At 38.9% G+C, this 24,612-nt stretch overlaps 1 protein-coding gene across 1 annotated transcript in view; it reads left to right on the forward strand.

The window, feature by feature from the left end:
- Nucleotides 1-24,612, forward strand: part of ATP10D (ATPase phospholipid transporting 10D (putative)) — a 114,630-nt gene that overhangs the window by 19,610 nt on the left and 70,408 nt on the right. Inside the window, exons 2-4 of the mRNA XM_001101879.5 lie at nucleotides 5,544-5,870; nucleotides 8,515-8,709; nucleotides 22,565-22,769. Coding sequence (XP_001101879.4) covers nucleotides 5,581-5,870; nucleotides 8,515-8,709; nucleotides 22,565-22,769 — 690 coding nt within the window. The 5' untranslated portion in view covers nucleotides 5,544-5,580. The remainder of the gene's footprint in view (nucleotides 1-5,543; nucleotides 5,871-8,514; nucleotides 8,710-22,564; nucleotides 22,770-24,612) is intronic.

The following is a 24,612-nucleotide window of genomic DNA, read 5'->3' on the forward strand; positions in this document are numbered from 1 at the left end:
TATGAGTAAATATTGTAGAGAGAACATTTTGTAAAAAGTTACAATGGTAGTTAACCCTTACTTGGGACTTACTATGGGTCAAACACGTGCTAAGTGCTTTTCATATATTAACTCACTGAATCCTCATAGCAACCCTTTGAGCAAGTTAAGCTGGCAAATAGGGGTGCCAGAAGTTGACGTCAACTATGCTCTAAGCCATGCAAAAGGAAATGGGATGTCTTTAAGTTCTTTTCTATAAAATTCAGTGATCAACAGACATTTATATATCATCTAACTTTGGCCAAGCACTGGACAGACACATGGAGAGGAATTAGGTATGTTCCCTGACTTTGAATAATGAAGCCATCTGTAACACACTATGGCAAATGCATATGAGCCATGCTTAGGGTTCTAATGGGGGCAGAGCAGAAAACGCCTTATGGTGTCTCCTGTGTGGACCCCTCCCAATCTCCCTCATTCCATGGTCAAGCCAAAACAGTGTCAAGGATGAATAGAGGCTGGTATGGTGAGTGGGTGATATAGTTAACTTGTCCTTCAAAAAGAGAGGGCAGCATTTGGAGAGGTGCAAAGTGTACACTATGCTTTGCAACCTCCTTAACTCATTGGGAGTACTAACTAAATTACAATGTCATAGACCCCATTCCAGATCCACGGAATCAGAATCTCCAGGGGAGAGGCTTTGGAGACTGTGACTAACAGGGGCCCCAGGTGATTCTTATCAGGGGGGCTTGGGCAACACTGGACAAGTGGAATACAGTTTGTCCATGAACGTTGTTGGAATGAGTTTTGGAGAGAATGGTGAAGAATGAGATTAAGTAGTATGAAGGTCACTTTATGTCATACCTGTCTTTTTGATTGTTCGGTTTTCTGTTTGTATCCTACTTTATGCTGCTACGTCTCAGTCATTAATAGGTACATTGAACTGAGCATTTACTTGGACAACTTTAAATTGAAAACTTTGGACCTAAGCCCAATGTACAAGATTCCCACCCTTGACTTATCTATGACTTGAGAAACACTCAAACAGGAGAGTGGGGAAGAGGATGAGCATTGTTTATTTATAGCATGTTTCTTGACTCTTAATCATGTTTCATTTTATTTGTTAGAAGACTGAGTAGCTACTAAGTGATACAGCTAATATTTGACCCTGGGTTTACAGAGCAGAAGAAATGTGATTTGTCAAAAAGCGGTGAGCAAAGTGCTCGTTCCTTCAGTTAAAAAGGGTGAACTGCAAAATGCAACTTTGGAGTCAAAGTCCATAGTAACCTTTGTTACCATATGAAGATGTGTGCTGGCTGTTCCCTTGATTTCTTTTAAGGAAAACCAATTATCAATATTTTATGTGCATTTATCTCTATTTTAAAATCTTGCTTTTATATGTGCATGTGTATATATATTTTTGTTTATAAAACAAAACCATGTGTTTGCCAACACTCTGATACAAAATAAGTCATTGGGTAGAATTTTGCTGTAGGACTAATGGTTTGTGACCACTGTGTTAAGTCATCTCTAAGGGCTAAGCCTTAAGATATAATGATTTGTGATGATGCTTGATGAGGTATGACTTACTGATTTGCTTTCCTATTATATCTTAAAGAAATTTTCCTGAATATTTATGTGGAGCACTATTAATAACTGAGGCTTCTCCAAGTACTAACATACTTTTTTTTTTTTTTTTTTGAGACAGAATCATGCTCTGTCACCCAGGCTGGAGTGCAGTGGCACGATCTCGACTCACTGCAAGCTCTGCCTCCTGGGTTCACACCATTCTCCTGCCTCAGCCTCCTGAATGGCTGGGACTACAGGCGCCTGCCACCACGCCCGGCTAATTATTATTATTATTATTTTTTTTTTTTGAGACGGAGTCTTGCTCTGTCGCCCAGGCTGCAGTGCAGTGGCCAGATCTCAGCTCACTGAAAGCTCCACCTCCCTGGTTTACGCCATTCTCCTGCCTCAGCCTCCCGAGTAGCTGGGACTACAGGCGCTCGTCACCTCGCCCGGCTAGTTTTTTTGTATATTTTTTAGTAGAGACGGGGTTTCACCGCGTTAGCCAGGATGGTCTCGATCTCCTGACCTCGTGATCCACCTGCCTCGGCCTCCCAAAGTGCTGGGATTACAGGCATGAGCCACCGCACCTGGCCACTAACATACTTTTAACTTTGTTGGAAATGACAGAGAAAGAGTGAAAGGCTCTTTCCTGATTACGGTGGGCACAGTGCTGCCCTCCCCTGAGCCTTCTTGTCAGGTGCTCTCTTTCGTTAATTTTCTACCGTAAGATTCTGTTTTCTTCTTTTTTAAATCTGATATTTTCAAACATGGAAAATGTTATTTCTTTTTATTCATTTTACAAAAGCATCCACTGAAATAAAACAATTTGAAAGATCTTCATAAACAGATTTTATCTTTAGCTGTCTGTAGAACAAATACCTGTTTCTATGGGAAAAGCTTTCTATGTGTAACATTATTGACTGAGGGAGAAAGGGTTGTAAGGAGAAAATTTTGTTTTAAAAACTTTTGAATTGACAAATAAAAATTGTATGTATTTTTGGTGAATAATGTGATGTTTTGATATGTGGATGTATTGTGGAATGGCTAACTCAAGGTAATTAACATGTGTATTACCTCACATACTTTTTATTGTGGTGAGAACACTTCAAGTCTACTCTCTTAACAATTTTCAAGTATACAATATTAACTGTAGTCACCATAATATACAATAGATCTCTTGAACTTATTACTCCTTTGTAGTTGGAATTTTGCATTCCATAATAGTCTGTTTGCTGCATTTGGGGATGTGAATCTATTTAGGAACATGGATCTATCCACTTCCATGTATAATTTCAGCCCCGTGTGAAGCCACACACAATCAGTATCTTTTTACTAACATGTTTAGTGTCATTAGTGGATCTTGAAACTAATTCAATGCATCCTAACTGGTATTAATATGAGAGAGAGAAGAAAGAAGATCCCTGTGTGCATTGCAGGTGGTAAGGGTAAGAAATATTTTGTAGAACTTTTGTTTCAGATGTGTGTGTGTGAGTGTGTGTGTGTAAATTCTATTTTGCATCATAGAATGTATTTCTCACTGGGATGGCAGTTAACACATTTCAGAAGCCTCTGAGCTAGGATGACTAAATAGATCCTTGGTCATTCCTGCCCAGTATAAAAGAGTTAAATTTTAATCTAGAAATTTGAAAGGATTTTCATCATATATTAATTACCTCCAAGCCTAGGCTTTTCTCCTCAGTCCCTTCAAAGTACTTCTCTGTCTAGCTTAAATCTGTCCTCTGGCCCAAGGGTCACTTTTCAGGAGAATGACAGCGCTGAAGATAGAGTTCTTACAAAATGATGAGCTGCCCAGCCTTGGAGAGTAGGAGAGAGACTTGCAGGCTCTAGGAGGGGGCTGTGGAGGGCAGTGAGCCAGCCCTAATTCTGTCTTCACCAAAATTCCTTGAAAATGGAAAGAAGGAATAAAGGGGAAAGGCAATATGAGAGTAAATAGAGAATCTCATGTACATTTAAAGATACTAAAAAGGCACATAGAGAAGGAGACCTAGAAATACTTTGGCAACGAAATGTTTTTCAGTCATTATGGGCTTGTTTCTTAGGAACTGAGTGACTTGGGGAAAGATGTGGTTCTTGTCTGGGTTGTGGAATAAAAAGCCGATTGTTTCTGTGAACCAGTAAGTATGTTTGCTACTTATTAGTCATTAGTCAGACACACCACAAATTAGCAGAAGTTAACACCTCCTGTATTTATTTCATATTTGTTTAGTTATTCCTGTTTGTACTCTCAAGAAATTGTATTTCAAAATTTAAAAAGGGAAGTGAGATATAGATTGTTGTATGAGATTGTGGACACTAGAGGGATAAATGTTCTTATGTCTTAGTAAGAATTTAATGGCAAGTGAATGCTTCCTTTTAAGGTTTCCAGAAATAAATCAAATTGTGCTGATTTCAATCTTTTAAAAAAATATCACATTTGTCATAATGGTAACCTAATGAGCGTTATGTGAAACTAATGAAAAGCACTTAGTATTTATGTTCAGTATTTTCTGTTATCTATTGATTCACTTATAAAGCACTATCTTATGTTCTTATTCTGGGGGAGAGTTCTAGATATGTTATGAACTACATTAATAACTCAAGCTGTCATTATGAGCAATAGGTTAAAAGAACTAAGCCACTTTTGTATGCTTGGTGAAGTAAAAACCCAGCTTTTCAAATATACTTCAGAGGCAGGCTTTTAAAAAATTATATCGAAGAGATAGTGTTATTTTGGCCAGTCAATCTTCATTGATTTAGTTCTCTATAAATAAATATTTTAGAGGCCAGACTCCAAAGGACTAAGAGCTGATAGGGATAGAACTTTTTTTTTTTCTTGTTGCTATCATTAGTATAAAACTGATGAGACTGACATGAATATTTTCTCTCATGATAAGACGGGCTATCTATTGTGGGTCCAATATCTAGGCACAACTACATATACTCAGAGGCTGTTGTTCTTCCCATCGTCTGCCTGGAATCCCAGCTATTCGGGAGGCTGAGGCACGAGAATTGCTTGAACCCCTTTCTTTCCTTTTTTTGTTTTGATTAATAAACTCATATTCCAGGTAGGGCTGCATTTCTTGGAAAATAAGGAAACCTTAGAAATAAGGAAAATAAGGGAATATGTATCAGTTCGATTTTGTTTTGTTGCAAAGCACCCCAAAACTTAATGACATAACATTTATTGACTCATAATTTGGTGGGTGGGCAAGTCGGACTGAGCTCAGCTCAGCTTCTCTCTATTCTAATTTGTCTCATCTGGGCACACTCACTTGTTAGTGGTCAGTTGGCAGTCAGTGGTGTCATTTATGTATTTATAGAGGTTATGGTGGTAAATGGGGCAACTGAGGCATGTGGTGTGGGCCACAGTGGTTCCTGGAACAGTGACAGAGAATAAGCTCCAATGAACAAGCACTTTTCAAGCCTCTACTTGCTGTCTTGTTTGCTAGTGTTACATTAGCTGAAGCAAGGCACATGGCCAAGCCCAGATTCCACAGGTAGAGAAAGACTCTACCTCTTGATTGGCAGAAAGTTATGCGTGCAAAGACAGGAAGAATTTGTGGGCATTTTTGTAGTCTACATAGAATGGGTTTTATTGATGTCCTATGATCTATCAGACTTTATGCCAGGTGACTTATGTGTTACTCGTTTAGTCCTCAAAACAATTTCCTGAGATGCCTGGCATTATGCCATTGCAAAGATGATAAAATTGATGATCAGAGAAGTTAAGAGACGTGCACAAATTAAGCCCAAATTGTTTGCTTCAAGTTACAGAATGGCCTTTTAGGTGCTGTCTCTCAGATGCTTAGCCCATGAGGCAAAAAATGTATGCTCTATTTGGTTAAAATGGAGTTCTAAAGACTGCTTTTACTTTCTCCCTTACCTGTTGAACCATTGGGTCATATATTTATTTGGTATAGAAAAAATATTAAAATTTCACTGTCTTTGAGACTTTTCAGAAGCTCATGGAAGTGTGTTTTTTGTTTGCTTGCCAGGTCAGCTACACAGCCTGGATCTCACCACAGTTTGGACATGGCTGAGGCTCTCGAATGGGCCAGATATCACTGGCGACAGCTGATTGGAGGTGCAACCAGGGATGATGATTCGAGGCCATATAACTATTCTTCATTGCTTGCCTGTGGGCGCAAGTCCTTGCAGACCCCTAAACTGGCAGGAAGGCACCGGATTGTTGTTCCCCACCTCCAACCCTTCAAGGATGAGTATGAGAAGTTCTCTGGAGCCTATGTGAACAATCGAATACGAACAACAAAGTACACGCTTCTGAATTTTGTGCCAAGAAATTTATTTGAACAATTTCACAGGTATTGTTTTATTTTTGAAGAAAACCTTAGAATATCATTCTAGTTGATGCATAACATTTTTTTCATTTCCATAACTCTGTATGTTACTTAAACCTAAGACATGTGACATCATCCTTGACAATTTTGGTACAAGTCTGTTGTGGAATGATGACTCCTTCCATTCATGTCACACTTTCCAATTGGTACAGTGTTTTCTCTTTACCAGAAAAAATATTGTAATTCACATATTATAGATTAGGAAATGAATTGACTGTGGTTTAGCCAATGTTATGCCAGTGTCAAGTAGCAGACCAGGGGTTGCCTCCAGGGGTCTTCTTACTCTTGCTTTACTGTTCTTTCCATGAAACCATGCTACATTTTAATTTCAGATTTTTCTTACTGACAATAGGAGGAAATAGAGCTCTGAAGCCAGTGCAGATGTCAGATGTTATTAGGTGAAACAGTGACCTAATTCAGCTTAATATCACATTCATGGACACTCTCCTGTGAGTTTAGGCACTGAAGGAAATGGAAGTGCGAGTGCCACTCCTCTCCTTGTGGAGTTTGCCGTTGTGCTAGGGAAACACAATATGTATGTAAAAAGCAAAAAGACTTAGTGAATGCAGTGAATGTTATAAAGGGCTGTCAAGTAGAATGAAAGCCTTGAAAAGAGAAATAATAATACTAACTGGAGCAATAGAAGGGGAAGTGACATTTGACTCAATAATGGAGGGTGGGTGAGATATTCAAGGCAGAGATGTGGGCAAAGCATATTTCAGATGGAGGAAGTAGTATGAATAATGGCATAAAGGCAGTAGCATAAAAGGCTTGCTTGAAGCCTGGGAAGTAGTGTTCTCTGACTTACATGTAGCATCTATGCTGGGGAGCAACAGGGAGTAAAGTCAGAAAGATAGATGTGACCCAGCAAAGAGGTCTTGCTATCAGGATAGAGTTGAGAGCCAAGGCTGCAGGCACAATGAACATGCTTACGTCAGATTTCACTACAGAAGCAGTGTGGTGGGTAGATGAAAGGGCTTAGAGATGATGGATGATGGCAGAGAAAACATTTAGGAAGACATTGTATATATCCCAGTGAATTATAATGGAGACCTGACCTTGGAACAATGTGGGAATGAAAAGAAGGGTGACCTCTTACAGATACTATGGATTAAGACATTCAGTGAAAGGAATAAAAAGATGACGTGAACATGTTGAGCTGTGCTCACCAGAAGAATTAACAGAAAAATGAAAAGTGTAAAAAGAACCTTGGCTGGAAGAGTATTTTGTTTTTGTAAAGGTATTCAAGATGCCAGTGCAAGTAAAGAGATTCTCCATATTCTTTAGTCATTCTGCATACATTCATTCTCATTATTCATTCTGTGTATGTGCCATATGCATTTATTAAAGAGTGGTTATGTTGAAAAGACAGATGTGAATTTGTTGAATTAATGGCTGTATAGCCCTATGTGTGTTTCATTCTTTCATGGAGTTTGGAATCTAGTGTACCCAATGGAATAAAAACCTGAAACAGAGTTCAAGGTTAGAGCTATAGGTTTAGATATGGTCCATCTGGAAAGAGTTGAAGCCACAGAGTAGCAGAAAGGGTTAGGAAGGAAATTTTCAGAGTAAAATGATTTGGAGGTGACAAAAAAGAAGTATATATAGGTTACTCTTTTGAGAAGTTTCATGGTCAATGGAAAAATATGTGATAAAAATTTAGCAGCAGGATTGAGATTTTGTTTTTCCTTTAAGGAAAAGGGTGTCTTGAACTTACCATATGGCCCAAAATTGGGAACCCATGGAGAAGTATTTGAATATATAAAATAGAAGAATGGAAGAAGTTCCTGAAGAAAGTGGTTCTGAATAGCATAAAGGAAGAAATAGAGGAGTTAGTCACAAGGAGAAAAGAAATAGGCTTTTCTACTCAATTCTGAGGCTTGTTTAAATCTAATGTTTGGATGTACAAAAGGCTAGAGGGTTGATCTTTGTTTTGTTAATTATTTTTTTCACCACATTAACTCTGAATGTCTTCTAATTTTTTCTGAACTTTTAAAAAGAAAATAGTACTTTCTATTGTGCTTTTTTCTATATGTTTTTCTATCGTGCTCAAAACCATCCCACTCAAATATTTACTATTTTATATTTAATAAATAATATCTCACATTATTTATTTATGTATTTGTTACTCCATCCAGGCTGGAGTGCAGTGGTGTGATCTCGGCTCACTGCAACCTCCAACTTCTGGGTTCAAGTGATCCTCGTGACTCAGCCTCCTGAGTAGCTGGGACCACAGGTGTGCACCACTACACCCAGCTAATTTTTGTATTTTTTGTAGAGACAGGGTTTTACCATGTTGCCCAGGCTAGTCTCGAACTCCTGACCTCGAGTGATCTGCCCGCCTCGGCCTCCCAACATACTAAGATTACAGCCGTAAGCCACCGCACCCAGCCCTGATATCTCACATTTATTAAAGTATGACACAAGCCAAATGTCTAGCAGGGTAATAAATAGTTCATTAAGATTCGTTGTATTTTGCTAGTTCTATATTCTGTAACATACAAAATCTACTAATAGAAACTTATTGAAAAACAGTATAGTACTTTGCCTCTTACTTCAATCCTTGAAGTAACTTCTTAACACCTTCTTTTGTGTGTTTGGGTTGCAGAGCTGCCAATTTATATTTCCTGTTCCTAGTTGTCCTGAACTGGGTACCTTTGGTAGAAGCCTTCCAAAAGGAAATCACCATGTTGCCTCTGGTGGTGGTCCTTACAATTATCGCAATTAAAGATGGCCTGGAAGATTATCGGAAATACAAAATTGATAAACAGATCAATAATTTAATAACTAAAGTTTATAGTAGGTAAGTGTAATGGGAGCTTTGCTAAGGACTATGTGTGTATCATTGAGAAATATGCAGAATGTTACTTTTTTCTCCTTAGGTGTGACCAGGACCCTTTTGTGTTGTTGTTGTTGCTATTATTTTCAACTAACATTTCATAAAGTCCTATGGTGAATTTAATTCAAGTGTCAGAGGAAAACAAAAATGTATAAGCCGTTGTCAACTCAGGAGCCGACAAAGCGAAAGCTTCTGTAACTCATGTATAAGTGGAATTAAAAGAATTAAACTTCAGGGCCGGGCATGGTGGCTCATACCTGTAATCCCAGTACTTTGGGAGGCCAAGGCGGGTGGATCGCCTGAGGTCAGGAGTTCGAGACCAACCTGACCAACATGGTGAAACCCTGTCTCTACTAAATATACAAAAATTAGCCGGATGTGGTGGCAGGTGCCGGTAATCCCAGCTACTCAGGGGGCTGAGGCAGGAGAATTGCTTGAACCTGGGAGGTGGAGGTTGCAGTGAGCAGAGATCGCACCACTGCACTCCAGCCACAGCACTCCATCCTGGGTGACAGAGTAAAACTCTGTCTAAAGAAAAAAAAAAAAAAAATGGAGGAGAATATGCTTTTTTGGTGTGCATGAAACTAGAGCATCCCATCACAGCAACAACAGAAAGCATTCATAGGAGGTCTTTTTAGTGGCATATTTGCTGTATTGGAGACTTGTATTTTCAGTATTTATGAAATAGAGAGTCTATGTAGCTAAGAATAAACTCAGTGGAGGTGAGTTTTAAACTGTAGTATATATTATTTGCAGCTCCTGGGTTTTTATTCTTAGATGTAAGTTAATACTTAGTAAACAGTATAGACAAATATAACTTATCTTCAACCTTATGTGATCCAAAGAGGAAAATGTTAGAAAAGCCTTCTCTGAAGAAGCGATATTTAATCTGAAAGCTGAAGAATTTGTATTTTGTTCATTATTAGAATTATTTAGTGACTTTCATAATGTTTGTTTTTATGATCTATCAAGAAAACAAGGAAAATAAGTTTGTTTATCATTTGTAAGATGATTTGAGATTTCTTGGATAATGAGAAATTAGTTCTGTTTTTTTCTCTTATACTCATGTCCTGTCTAAAGGGAACCAGAAAAACCTATGTGTTGTATTTCAAAATGAAATAATGGTATAAGTCCATGGTTTTCATGTAAAGCCATAGAGCATTTGACTAAAACAGTTCTATTAATAATTTAGTAACATTTGAATGCTTATTATATACGAGGGATAGAGAACTAAAATGTCAGTGCAGTCTCTAATCTCACAAAAGAGCTATAAGAAACAATATTTTGGTGGGCGGAGCAAGATGGCCGAATAGGAACAGCTCCAGTCTCCAACTCCCAGCGCCAGCGACACAGAAGACCGGTGATTTCTGCATTTTCAACTGAGGTACTGGGTTCATCTCACTGGGGAGTGCCGGACGATCGGTGCTGGTCAGCTGCTGCAGCCCGACCAGCAAGAGCTGAAGCAGGGCGAGGCATTGCCTCACCTGGGAAGTGCAAGGGGGAAGGGAATCCCTTTTTCTAGCCAGGGGAACTGAGACACACAACACCTGGAAAATCGGGTAACTCCCACCCCAATACTGCGCTTTAAGCAAACAGGCACACCAGGAGATCATATCCCACACCTGGCCGGGAGGGTCCCACGCCCACGGAGCCTCCCTCATTGCTAGCACAGCAGTCTATGATCTACCAGCAAGGCAGCAGCGAGGCTGGGGGAGGGGTGCCCGCCATTGCTGAGGCTTAAGTAGGTAAACAAAGCTGCTGGGAAGCTCGAACTGGGTGGAGCTCACAGCAGCTCAAGGAAACCTGCCTGTCTCTGTAGACTCCACCTCTGGGGACAGGGCACAGTAAACAATAACAAACACAGCAGAAGCCTCTGCAGACGCAAACGACTCTGTCTGACAGCTTTGAAGAGAGCAGTGGATCTCCCAACACGGAGGTTGAGATCTGAGAAGGGACAGACTCCCTGCTCAAGTGGGTCCCTGACCCCTGAGTAGCCTAACTGGGAGACATCCCCCACTAGGGGCAGTCTGACACCCCACACCTCACAGAGTGGAGTACACCCCTGAGAGGAAGCTTCCAAAGCAAGAATCAGACAGGTACACTCGCTGTTCAGAAATATTCTATCTTCTGCAGCCTCTGCTGCTGATACCCAGGCAAACAGGGTCTGGAGTGGACCTCAAGCAATCTCCAACAGACCTACAGCTGAGGGTCCTGACTGTTAGAAGGAAAACTAACAAACAGGAAGGACACCTACACCAAAACCCCATCAGTACATCACCATCATCAAAGACCAGAGGCAGATAAAACCACAAAGATGGGGAAAAAGCAGGGCAGAAAAGCTGGAAATTCAAAAAATAAGAGTGCATCTCCCCCGGCAAAGGAGCGCAGCTCATCGCCAGCAACGGATCAAAGCTGGACGGAGAATGACTTTGATGAGATGAGAGAAGAAGGCTTCAGTCCATCAAATTTCTCAGAGCTAAAGGAGGAATTACGTACCCAGCGCAAAGAAACTAAAAATCTTGAAAAAAAAGTGGAAGAATTGATGGCTAGAGTAATTAATGCAGAGAAGGTCATAAACGAAATGAAAGAGATGAAAACCATGACATGAGAAATACGTGACATATGCACAAGCTTCAGTAACCGACTCGATCAACTGGAAGAAAGAGTATCAGCGGTTGAGGATCAAATAAACAAAATGAAGCGAGAAGAGAAACCAAAAGAAAAAAGAAGAAAAAGAAATGAACAAAGCCTGCAAGAAGTATGGGATTATGTAAAAAGACCAAATCTACGTCTGATTGGGGTGCCTGAAAGTGAGGGGGAAAATGGAACCAAGTTGGAAAACACTCTTCAGGATATCATCCAGGAGAACTTCCCCAACCTAGTAGGGCAGGCCAACATTCAAATCCAGGAAATACAGAGAATGCCACAAAGATACTCCTCGAGAAGAGCAACTCCAAGACACATAATTGCCAGATTCACCAAAGTTGAAATGAAGGAAAAAATCTTAAGGGCAGCCAGAGAGAAAGGTCGGGTTACCCACAAAGGGAAGCCCATCAGACTAACAGCAGATCTCTCGGCAGAAACTCTCCAAGCCAGAAGAGAGTGGGGGCCAATATTCAACATTCTTAAAGAAAAGAATTTTAAACCCAGAATTTCATATCCAGCCAAACTAAGTTTCATAAGTGAAGGAGAAATACAATCCTTTACAGATAAGCAAATGCTTAGAGATTTTGTCACCACTAGGCCTGCCTTACAAGAGACCCTGAAGGAAGCACTAAACATGGAAAGGAACAACCGGTACCAGCCATTGCAAAAACATGCCAAAATGTAAAGACCATCGAGGCTAGGAAGAAACTGCATCAACTAATGAGCAAAATAACCAGTTAATATAATGGCAGGATCAAGTTCACACATAACAATCTTAACCTTAAATGTAAATGGACTAAATGCTCCAATTAAAAGACACAGACTGGCAAACTGGATAAAGAGTCAAGACCCATCAGTCTGCTGTATTCAGGAGACCCATCTCACACGCAGAGACATACATAGGCTCAAAATAAAGGGATGGAGGAAGATTTACCAAGCAAATGGAGAACAAAAAAAAGCAGGGGTTGCAATCCTAGTCTCTGATAAAACAGACTTTAAACCATCAAAGATCAAAAGAGACAAAGAAGGCCATTACATAATGGTAAAGGGATCAATTCAACAGGAAGAGCTAACTATCCTAAATATATATGCACCCAATACAGGAGCACCCAGATTCATAAAGCAAGTCCTTAGAGACTTACAAAGAGACTTAGACTCCCATACAATAATAATGGGAGACTTCAACACTCCACTGTCAACATTAGACAGATCAACGAGACAGAAAGTTAACAAGGATATCCAGGAATTGAACTCATCTCTGCAGCAAGCAGACCTAATAGACATCTATAGAACTCTCCACCCCAAATCAATAGAATATACATTCTTCTCAGCACCACATCGTACTTACTCCAAAATTGACCACATAATTGGAAGTAAAGCACTCCTCAGCAAATGTACAAGAACAGAAATTATAACAAACTGTCTCTCAGACCACAGTGCAATCAAACTAGAACTCAGGACTAAGAAACTCAATCAAAACCACTCAACTACATGGAAATTGAACAACCTGCTCCTGAATGACTACTGGGTACATAACGAAATGAAGGCAGAAATAAAGATGTTCTTTAAAACCAATGAGAACAAAGATACAACGTACCAGAATCTCTGGGACACATTTAAAGCAGTGTGTAGAGGGAAATTTATAGCACTAAACGCCCACAAGAGAAAGCAGGAAAGATCTAAAATTGACACTCTAACATCGCAATTAAAAGAACTAGAGAAGCAAGAGCAAACACATTCGAAAGCTAGCAGAAGGCAAGAAATAACCAAGATCAGAGCAGAACTGAAGGAGATAGAGACACAAAAAACCCTACAAAAAAATCAATGAATCCAGGAGTTGGTTTTTTGAAAAGATCAACAAAATTAACAGACCACTAGCAAGACTAATAAAGAAGAAAAGAGAGAAGAATCAAATCGACGCAATTAAAAATGATCAAGGGGATATCACCACCGACCCCACAGAAATACAAACTACCATCAGAGAATACTATAAACACCTCTACGCAAATAAACTGGAAAATCTAGAAGAAATGGATAATTTCCTGGACACTTACACTCTTCCAAGACTAAACCAGGAAGAAGTTGAATCCCTGAATAGACCAATAGCAGGCTCTGAAATTGAGGCAATAATTAATAGCCTACCAACCAAAAAAAGTCCAGGACCACATGGATTCACAGCTGAATTCTACCAGAGGTACAAGGAGGAGTTGGTACCATTCCTTCTGAAACTATTCCAATCAATAGAAAAAGAGGGAATCCTCCCTAACTCATTTGATGAGGCCAACATCATCCTGATACCAAAGCCTGGCAGAGACACAACAAAAAAAGAGAATTTTAGACCAATATCCCTGATGAACATCGATGCAAAAATCCTCAATAAAATACTGGCAAACCGGATTCAGCAACACATCAAAAAGCTTATCCACCATGATCAAGTGGGCTTCATCCCTAGGATGCAAGGCTGGTTCAACATTCGCAAATCAATAAACATAATCCAGCATATAAACAGAACGAAAGACAAGAACCACATGATTATCTCAATAGATGCACAAAAGGCTTTTGACAAAATTCAACAACCCCCATGCTAAAAACGCTCAATAAATTCGGTATTGATGGAACGTACCTCAAAATAATAAGAGCTATTTATGACAAACCCACAGCCAATATCATACTGAATGGGCAAAAACTGGAAACATTCCCTTTGAAAACTGGCACAAGACAGGGATGCCCTCTCTGACCACTCCTATTCAACATAGTGTTGGAAGTTCTGGCTAGGGCAATTAGGCAAGAGAAAGAAATCAAGGGTATTCAGTTAGGAAAAGAAGAAGTCAAATTGTCCCTGTTTGCAGATGACATGATTGTATATTTAGAAAACCCCATTGTCTCAGCCCAAAATCTCCTTAAGCTGATAAGCAACTTCAGCAAAGTCTCAGGATACAAAATTAATGTGCAAAAATCACAAGCATTCTTATACACCAGTAACAGACCAACAGAGAGCCAAATCATGAATGAACTTCCATTCACAATTGCTTCAAAGAGAATAAAATACCTAGGAATCCAACTGACAAGGGATGTAAAGGACCTCTTCAAGGAGAACTACAAACCACTGCTCAGTGAAATAAAAGAGGACACAAACAAATGGAAGAACATACCATGCTCATGGATAGGAAGAATGAATATCGTGAAAATGGCCATACTGCCCAAGGTTATTTATAGATTCAATGCCATCCCCATCAAGCTACCAATGACTTTCTTCACAGAATTGGAAAAAACTGCTTTAAAGTTCATATGGAACCAAAAAAGAGCCCGCATCTCCAAGACAATCCTAAGTCAAAAGAACAAAGCTGGAGGCATCACGCTACCTGACTTCAAACTATAGTACAAGGCTACAGTAACCAAAACAGCATGGTACTGGTACCAAAACAGAGATATAGACCAATGGAACAGAACAGAGTCCTCAGAAATAATACCACACATCTACAGCCATCTGATCTTTGACAAACCTGAGAGAAACAAGAAATGGGGAAAGGATTCCCTATTTAATAAATGGTGCTGGGAAAATTGGCTAGCCATAAGTAGAAAGCTGAAACTGGATCATTTCCTTACTCCTTATACGAAAATTAATTCAAGATGGATTAGAGACTTAAATGTTAGACCTAATACCATAAAAATCCTAGAGGAAAACCTAGGTAGTACCATTCAGGACATAGGCATGGGCAAAGACTTCATGTCTAAAACACCAAAAGCAATAGCAGCAAAAGCCAAAATTGACAAATGGGATCTAATTAAACTAAAGAGCTTCTGCACAGCAAAAGAAACTACCATCAGAGTGAACAGGCAACCTACAGAATAGGAGAAAATTTTTGCAATCTACACATCTGACAAAGGGCTAATATCCAGAACCTACAAAGAACTCAAACAAATTTACAAGAAAAAAACAAACAACCCCATCAAAAAGTGGGCAAAGGATATGAACAGACATTTCTCAAAAGAAGACATTCATACAGCCAACAGACACATGATAAAATGCTCATCATCACTGGCCATCAGAGAAATGCAAATCAAAACCACAATGAGATACCATCTCACACCAGTTAGAATGGCGATCATTAAAAAGTCAGGAAACAACAGGTGCTGGAGAGGATGTGGAGAAATAGGAACACTTTTACACTGTTGGTGGGATTGTCAACTAGTTCAACCATTGTGGAAAACAGTCTGGCGATTCCTCAAGGATCTAGAACTAGAAGTACCATATGACCCAGCCATCCCATTACTGGGGATATACCCAAAGTATTATAAATTATGCTGCTATAAAGACACATGCACACGTATGTTTATTGCAGCACTATTCACAATAGCAAAGACTTGGAATCAACCCAAATGTCCATCAGTGACAGATTGGATTAAGAAAATGTGGCACATATACACCATGGAATACTATGCAGCCATAAAAAACAATTAGTTTGTGTCCTTTGTAGGGACATGGATGCAGCTGGAAACCATCATTCTCAGCAAACTATCACAAGAACAGGAAACCAAACACCGCATGTTCTCACTCATAGGTGGGAACTGAACAATGAGATCACTTGGACTCAGGAAGGGGAACATCACACACCGGGGCCTATCATGGGGAGGGGGTAGGGGGGAGGGATTGCATTGGGAGTTATACCTGATGTAAATGACGAGTTGATGGGTGCAGCACACCAACATGGCACAAGTATACATATGTAACAAACCTGCACGTTATGCACATGTACCCTACAACTTAAAGTATAATAATAATAAATAAATTTAAAAAAAAAATAAAAAAAGAAACAATATTTTACAATGATTATATGATGAACAAAGTCCAGAATTTGACCAATTTTAAGATTACCCAGCGAATGCCAAAGTTAGTAAATGGAAAGAATGCTTATTATATATATTTTCGAATACAAATGCAAATATGTAAATAATTTCAGGCCAAGTGCAGTGGCTCACACCTGTAATCCCAGCACTTTGGGATGCTGAGGTTCGTGGATTGCATGAGTTCAGGAGTTTGAGACCAGCCTGGGCAACATGGCGAAACCCTGTCTCTACCAAGAAACAACAACAAAAAATTAGCCAGGCATGGTGGTTTGTGCCTGTAGTCCCAGATATTGGGTGGCTGACGTCGGAGGATCGCCTGAGCCCAGGCGGCGGAGTTTGCAGTGAGCCAAGATTGGACCACTACACTCCAATCCAGGCAACAGAGAGAGACCCTTTCTCAAATGAATGAAATTAATTGCAATTTGGAGTTGATAGTCTGTGTTTATTTGCTTTTCTAGGTTGTTCTACAACATTTAATCTGATTCTCTCACTTAGCTGTGTAACCTTGGACAATTTACAAAAAGCAGCTAAACACCCAGTTTCCTTTATTATGAATGTAATAATAAAACTTACTTCATAGCACCTAGTCTTTTCCAAGTGCTAAGTAAAAGCCATTATGATTATTATAGGTTAATTTAATGACTATTTGCTAGAGTTTATGTTTGTCACATCAAGTCATTTCATCAACATTTGAGAACTCCTTAAAACACTGCACAATTTTTAAAATATTAAAATTACCCAGTGGAAGACCTGGTATAACTTTTTTCTCAGGTGTCCTTTTAGACATAGTCCAGATTTATTTTAATTGATTTTCATATAAACTTAAAGATGAAATGCAGTATTATAGTCAGTTATTTAATATCCATTCTAAAATGTTCCTTTGTGTTTGTGTTTCATAATAGGCTCAGGTAATTTTATGCATTTTTATGTATGTATAATATAATTTGCTTTTGTTTGGTATTGTAGAAGAAATAATGCTTACATTTTTCCCCCAGATTATTTCTGGAGCAATTATTATAAGGTTATAAAGAAATAAAGATGGGATATAAAACCATGCCTTGTTGACTTGAATATGCTAATATAAATTCCTATGAAATACAAAGAAATCAACTTACAAACAAATTATTTCTTCACAAATTTAGGGTGAAATTATGGGGGCTATTTAGCAAGTTTTTGGAAGAAGCATGTTAACATTTCTAAGTGATAATTTGGTTCTTATTTGTAAGAAGTGGTGTTTCACAAGGTGCTTAATTTTCTATAGAAAAGTATCATTTGGAATAACAAACACTAGTCTAGAAATTAATCATTTAAACTCTATTATACCCCCAATTAAGTTAGAATAAGCTATTATAGAAAACCTGACTTTCTTAAGATTGCCTTTAAAATAGGAGCCACTTGTAAGGTTTTAAAATCTGTTTTAACATAATGGAACTGTCTTGAAAAGAAGACTGTTAATCATTCAACAAATTTGAGTGCCTGCTATGTGGTAAGCACTGAGACACTCAGAGGATTTAAACTAAAAATAGATCCAATGTCTGCCATCAACGAATGTACATTATTTTCTGACCTTTAAAAATCACCATGTTGTTGATGTTAGAAGTTTCAAAATATTAGCTAATGTTAACATTTTAGGATTATCTTATAAATCCATAGAATTTCATGATTTGTGAAATGAGACCTTCAGTAGCCATCTAAGATTATAAACCTTATGTAAGACATTTTATGAAACAAAAATTTTAAATTCTTCAAATGTTCTTGAAAATATGTAATTAAACCACATTTTATTTGGTGGTTATCAGAAGTGACTGTAAATGGCAGTAAACTCTAGTATTTGAGAGGATAGACTCTGGATATACCTGCCTTGTTTCAATTTACAGGCCTATTTAGGAGCTGTGTAACATTGAACAAGTTACTTAACTTGTCAAGGCCAATTTTTTTCTAATTTGTAAAAGTAGGGCTATCGTGTTTTCATGATACCAACCAAAACATTGATTCAAAAATTAAATGAGTTGATACATATATATTTAAAGCATCTAATAAATCTTAGCTGATGTTGTGCCCAATGGTAATTCATTATTTGCTTATTATAAATAATTTAGTGTTTTATTGGAAACATACTAAAAATACCAAAAAGAAAAATTAATTCATAATCCTACCCTTTCTCTCTTTAAATATAAAGTGAAGTAGGCGTTCACATTCCCCACCCTTCATTCTTACCTCTCCCTCTCTTCCCTTACCAGCTCCCATTCTAGTGGAATCACTGTTAATCATTCAGTGTGTATTAGTACCAACTTTTCCCAATGCTTTTGTAGCAGAGCTGTTTGCTACTGAACTTACAAAGAAACAAAATAGGCCTAGAAGCTTTCCTAAAGGAGGGATTGTGGGTGCTGTGTCCTGGTCATTGAGAGTCACACACAAGCACAAACCACCGAGGAGAAGCAAGAAGTTCTAGTTGTGCATTTAGGCTCTGGGGAAAGAAGAAAGTCCTCTTACTAGTTTTAATTATATATCAGGAAAGGAAATGTAGCCTTATATTTGCACCTCCCAATGTTGTAAATGTTCCAGGCTAGTTAAATGTGGCTGTGAGCATTGTCGTTTAACCTGTGGTTGCTTTCCCACTGGGCTCTCTGAAGCCTTCTTTATTCCTGCTCTCGGACTAATGTGCTGTCCCACCTTTCTTTGCCTGATTCATTCTTGAACATCCTTTAAGACTCAGTTCAAGTGTCACTTCCTCCAGGGCCCAGTGCCCTGCCTGTTTGCTCCCATAGTAGCCTGTGGACAGCTCCCTTTTAGGAAATTGCTGTTTGTGTCTCTGTTTCAAAATTTGACCATAATGTCTCTAGAGTGGGGACCCTATCTTAATCATTTTTGTATCCTTAGCACCTAACATGGTAATTGGCATGTTAATGTCAGTATGTGTTTCTAGATCTCAGCTAGCCAGAGATTGGGAAAATTAGCTAGTGTTTTGTTTTGTTTAAATCTTGGTACATGCTACAAATGGGGAAAAATGAAGTGAATTCAAATGTAAAAGTGACTTCATTTGAGTTTTGTTCTCATATAGAGAAAGAAACTTGTTCCTTAGAGCAATGTTACTTCTTATATTTGAAAGAAAATAAAATTCCTAACCCAAATGTCGAAGTCTATCTTTCTTTGGGCCTTCACAAGTTCTTAGCAAATTTCCTCCTGACTTTCTTAGATAGAAAGTAGAAAGCAGTAAGCATGAATTATGTACCTCAAATTACACCATCTATGTCTTTACCTACTTTCTTCTGACCTTAGATGAAGAGGAAATTCCCTTTCTTGTAAATAGTAATCCTTCCATCTGTATTTTTCATCTCATTCCTATTGCTTCTCTGTAGCTTCAACCAACATCTCCCCTCCCTCCTTTTTCTTCCACCATGCCTTCTGCATTGGCTTCTCCCCTGCTTCCTATGTGCATGCCCAGTTCCTTCGTCTTTACTGTCCTTTGACTTAACCTTCCGTTGCAGTGGCTACTTTCACCCCTTATTCCTTTCATAGGTAACCTTCAGGAAATATTCTACTTCAGTAACTTCATTTTTGTTTTGTTTTGCTTTGTTTTTTGAGACAGAGTCTTGCTCTCTCTCAAAAGCAGGTTGGAGTGCAGTGGTGTGATCTCGGCTCACTGCAACCTCCGACTTCTGGGTTCAAGTGATCCTCATGCCTCAGCCTCCCGAGTAGCTGGGACTACAGGCATGCACCACCACACCCAGCTAATTTTTTGTATTTTAGTAGAGACGGGGTTTCACCATGTTGGCCAGGATGGTCTCCATCTCCTGACCTCGTGATCCGCCCACCTCGGCCTCCCAAAGTGCTGGAATTACTGGCATGAGCCACCGTGCCCAGCCTCGGTAACTTCTAATTACTCCCTGATTCATAGAGATTACACTTTCTTCTTCACTCTTCCAATCAAAAATTTCACATTATCATCTTTCTCCAAGACCACCAGACCTAAGAGCCAAATACTGTAGGCAGTTGGGTCTTCATCATACAGGACTCCTCTGTGAGACTTTCAACTATTGTGACTCCCTCTTATAAATATCCTTCTTCCTTGATTTCTGTGACACCACTTATCTCAGGTCTTCTTTCACCTTACTATCACTTTGAAGACTCCCTAAGAAACCTTATCCTTACCTGGAATCAACTGCCATCTATGTACCTAGGACTTCCAGATCTACATCTTTACTCATAATCTCCAGATCAGGACCCTCAAACTGCTGAGCAGATACTTCAAATAAAAACTTTTCAAACTGAAGTTATCTCACCTGTGATACAACCAGTTGCTTCTAAAATCTGAGACCTATGACAGCACCATCCATCACCTCATAGTACACGTTAGGAACCATAGTGTCATCCTGGATAATTCCTTTACCTGTAGTAAGTCCAAAAGCTTGTTTCTGGTATCTAATATGTCTTGATTTCATCTTGTATCTATCTGTGTTGCTATTTCCTTAATTCTGACCATCTTCATTCCTCCCCTGAATTATTTCAATAACTTACCATTGGTCTCTTGGCCATACTTCTAAATAACCTGCCATCCAATAATTCATTCATCACTCTGTCTCAGGAGTTGGCAGACAGAAGTATGGTCACATCCTTCTTTGTCTGAACCTTTGGTTGCTCTCCATTCCTATGGAATGAAATTCCTACTCCTAGATGTGGCATGGAGGACCAAACCATCAAAATAATACCCCTGCCTACCGTTTTTATCTTTGCTCTGTTACCTCCCTCTATCTAAGAATGAACCGATATGCACAGACACTAGGGAAAAGTTTGGTAAATACAGAATAAACTGTTGATTTGCCTTTCTCCATGGGCCAATAAACCCTTTAGATTATCAAAGATTTCCTTTGTTGATTTCAGCCTTGTGCTTTTGGTATGTCCTGAAAATGTACTTCTTAGGTAGCCTTCTAAGCTAAATATTTCTTGAAAGAGCTGATATAATTCTGTATGGCAGAAGTTGTAAAAGTATTTGTGTAAGTTGTGATTGCTATTTAATCTGATGAAATAAAGTAAGTGTATTTTATATTTGTCACAAATATTACTTTTTTATGGATATTTGGGAGACAGTGGAGGAATAAGACAGACCTTGTTAATTTTTGTTGGTGGCATCATATGTGAAATGCTACCTGACTAGCTAACATGATACATGATATTCTTTTTTTTTTTTTTTTTTTTTTTTTTTTTGAGACGGAGTCTCGCTCTGTCGCCCAGGCTGGAGTGCAGTGGCGAGATCTCAGCTCACTGCAAGCTCCGCCTCCCGGGTTTACGCCATTCTCCTGCCTCAGCCTCCCGAGTAGCTGGGACTACAGGCGCCCGCCCCCTCATCCGGTTGGTTTTTTGTACTTTTTTTTTTAGTAGAGACGGGGTTTCACCGTGTTAGCCAGGATGGTCTCGATCTCCTGACCTCGTGATCCGCCCATCTCAGCCTCCCAAAGTGCTGGGATTACAGGCTTGAGCCACCATGATATTCTACTATACAAATGTCCTCATTTTACCCTAGGGAAAATGACATTCTCCTATACAAATGTCCTCATTCTACCCTAAGGAAAAGGCATCGTGGAGCATAATGGTAACGCATCCTATCTGCCTGACAGGAAGTGCTGAGAGCAGATGATGTGTCTTGTGCACCTTCAGATCCTTGGTACCTGACCACAGAGCAGCATGAAGAAATTGCTTTGTATCTGAATGAGCCCATCAAATGTTGATTGTAATTTTATTCCAGAATTAGACTCAAACAGCACAATGGTTCAAAATCCCACAGGAAGAAAGGTCTGAGAAATATGTTTTCGTGGCTCAGTAACTAAATTTTCAGGTGAAGCAATTGTGGAATTTAGGGGTTACCAGTTCTGTGGCTTCCCTTTTGGCATTTTGTTTGTTTGTGTGTGTTTGTTTGAGACAGCTCTGTCGCCCAAGCTGGAGTGCAGTGGTGTGATCTAGGCTCACTGGAGCCTCCACCTCCTGGGTTCAAGAGATTCTCCCATCTCAGCCTCCCAAGTAGCTGGGATTGCAAGTGAGTGCCACTGTGCCCAGCTAATTTTTTGTATTTTTAGTAGAGATGGGGTTTCACCATGTTGGCCAGGCTGGTCTGGAACTCCTGACCTCAGGTGATCCACCCACCTCGGCCTCCCAAAGTGCTGGGATTACAGGCATGAGTCAACTTGCCTGGCCCCTTTGAGCATTTAATAGTTTAAAATTTACCCTAATACTTAATACATACTTTAAATTGTACACAAAAAAAACTTAAAAACATTATATGTATTTTTGGCTTGATATTCTTTTTTAAAAAATCTTTTTTTAATTATAGGAAAGAGAAAAAATACATTGACCGATGCTGGAAAGACGTTACTGTTGGGGACTTTATTCGCCTCTCCTGTAACGAGGTCATCCCTGCAGACATGGTACTACTCTTTTCCACTGATCCAGATGGAATCTGTCACATTGAGACTTCTGGTCTTGATGGAGAGAGCAATTTAAAACAGAGGCAGGTGGTTCGGGGATATGCAGAACAAGTAAGTCATATGTTCTCAGTTAGTGGCTTATTAACATTTTTTTTTCAGAAGATGACTGAGCTCATTTTCATATTACAGATTAAGAGATTTTTAATTTATTTTCACCAGGATGAATTAGAATCCCAGAAGGTTTCATTCATTTCCAGATATGCGTGGAAGTGTACTCTTTTCTAGATAAGAGGATAAAATGACTTCAGAGCTGACACACTTTAGTGGAGCACTCATATTTTTTAGAATGGAATTAAAGGAACCTAACAGAATTATTTTTCTTAAACTTAGACTTTATATCTTATTTTTAGTTGATCATTATTTCTAAAATCTGTAATTACTTATATACCAAAGCTTAAAACTTTTTTTCATGCTACGTAGCTTTTAGACCCTTCTCAGTATCGTGCAGAGGGAAACAGAAACCTTGAAGTTATATTGACATGGATTTAAATGAATCACAGCTCTGCTGTTAATTACCGTGAGACTTTGGACAAGTCATTTAAACACTTTATGCCTCCTTTTTTTTAATCTTAAAATGAAAATGATGGTATCCATAGCATTGTTGTAGGATTCAAATGAAATAATATACATGAAAACATCATATATAGTGTCTAAATGTCGGTTTCCCTCCCCTTTCTCTGGAAGCACTTGAGATGAAGTATTTTACAATTTAATGATTTGTTGTTGTTGTTGTTGTTGTTTTGAGACAGAGTTTTGCTCTGTAGCCCAGGCTGGAGTGCAGTGGTACGATCTCTGTTCACTGCAACCTCCGCCTCCTGGGTGCAAACGACTCTCTTGCCTCAGCCTCCCGAGTAGCTGAGACTACAGGCGCATGCCACCACACCTGGCTAATTTCTTGTATCTTTAGTAGAGATGGAGTTTCACCATGTTAGCCAGGATGGTCTCGATCTCCTCACCTCATGATCCACGTGCCTCGACCTCCCAAAGTGCTGGGATTACAGGCGTGAGCCACTGAGCTCGGTCTATTTTTTTTTTTTAAACCCAAACTACTGTTAAGTCAGGGTTACTCTGTCTTACACTTATAAACCAAAAAAAAAAAAGTGTTTTAGCCTACCAATACCTTTATCTTTGGTAAATTTCATCTTGTCATATTGGGCCCACCTCTCTACCTATGGATTTCATTTAGATCCTCTGTGATTGATATGCCTCTTAGACTACTGTCATTGTCATTTCTGTAAGTAGTCTCCTACCAAAGACATTGGTAAAAATCCTGCACAACTTAACATTCTGTTGTACCACTACATACCCACTTTGAGTATTAATCAGCAATTAATATTTGCCATTAAAAGTAATGGCAAAAAGCACGATTCTTTTGCACTGGTCTAATACTAATCAGCACACTGTGGGTTCGTTAAGGGTGAATCTGGTGACCTCGATATTAATCCTACTATAAACACTTTCTTGTTTTGAGAACTTTGGCAAATTACTGATCCTCTTTGTATCTCTCTTTCCTCATCTGTTAATTAGGCTCAATTATTATAGTACCTACTTCATGGAGTTGTGAAGAAGAAATTAGCTAATATATTTAAAGTGCACAACAGATTTTAGTGTGTCAAAAGAACTCCATAGATATTACTCATTAGAAAATAAATCATATTATCATATAATTCACATTTTCTTGTTTTCTATTACATGCTTATTAATTATGATATATATCAATATCAATAGCATTTATCTTACTGGTCAAAGGGATATGAAAATAAAAGTAATGAAATAAGGTTGATGTGGCTTGTTTTAGGGGAATCCATACCTTAAAGGAGCTGTGCCTACAAAGGCACTTTGCTTATTTGTTCATTGTTTTCATAAAGAATTCTGAAATTATCTGTCTGATCCA

This window comes from Macaca mulatta, chromosome 5 (genome assembly GCF_049350105.2).
Source record: "Macaca mulatta isolate MMU2019108-1 chromosome 5, T2T-MMU8v2.0, whole genome shotgun sequence".
Classification (NCBI taxonomy): domain Eukaryota; kingdom Metazoa; phylum Chordata; class Mammalia; order Primates; family Cercopithecidae; genus Macaca; species Macaca mulatta.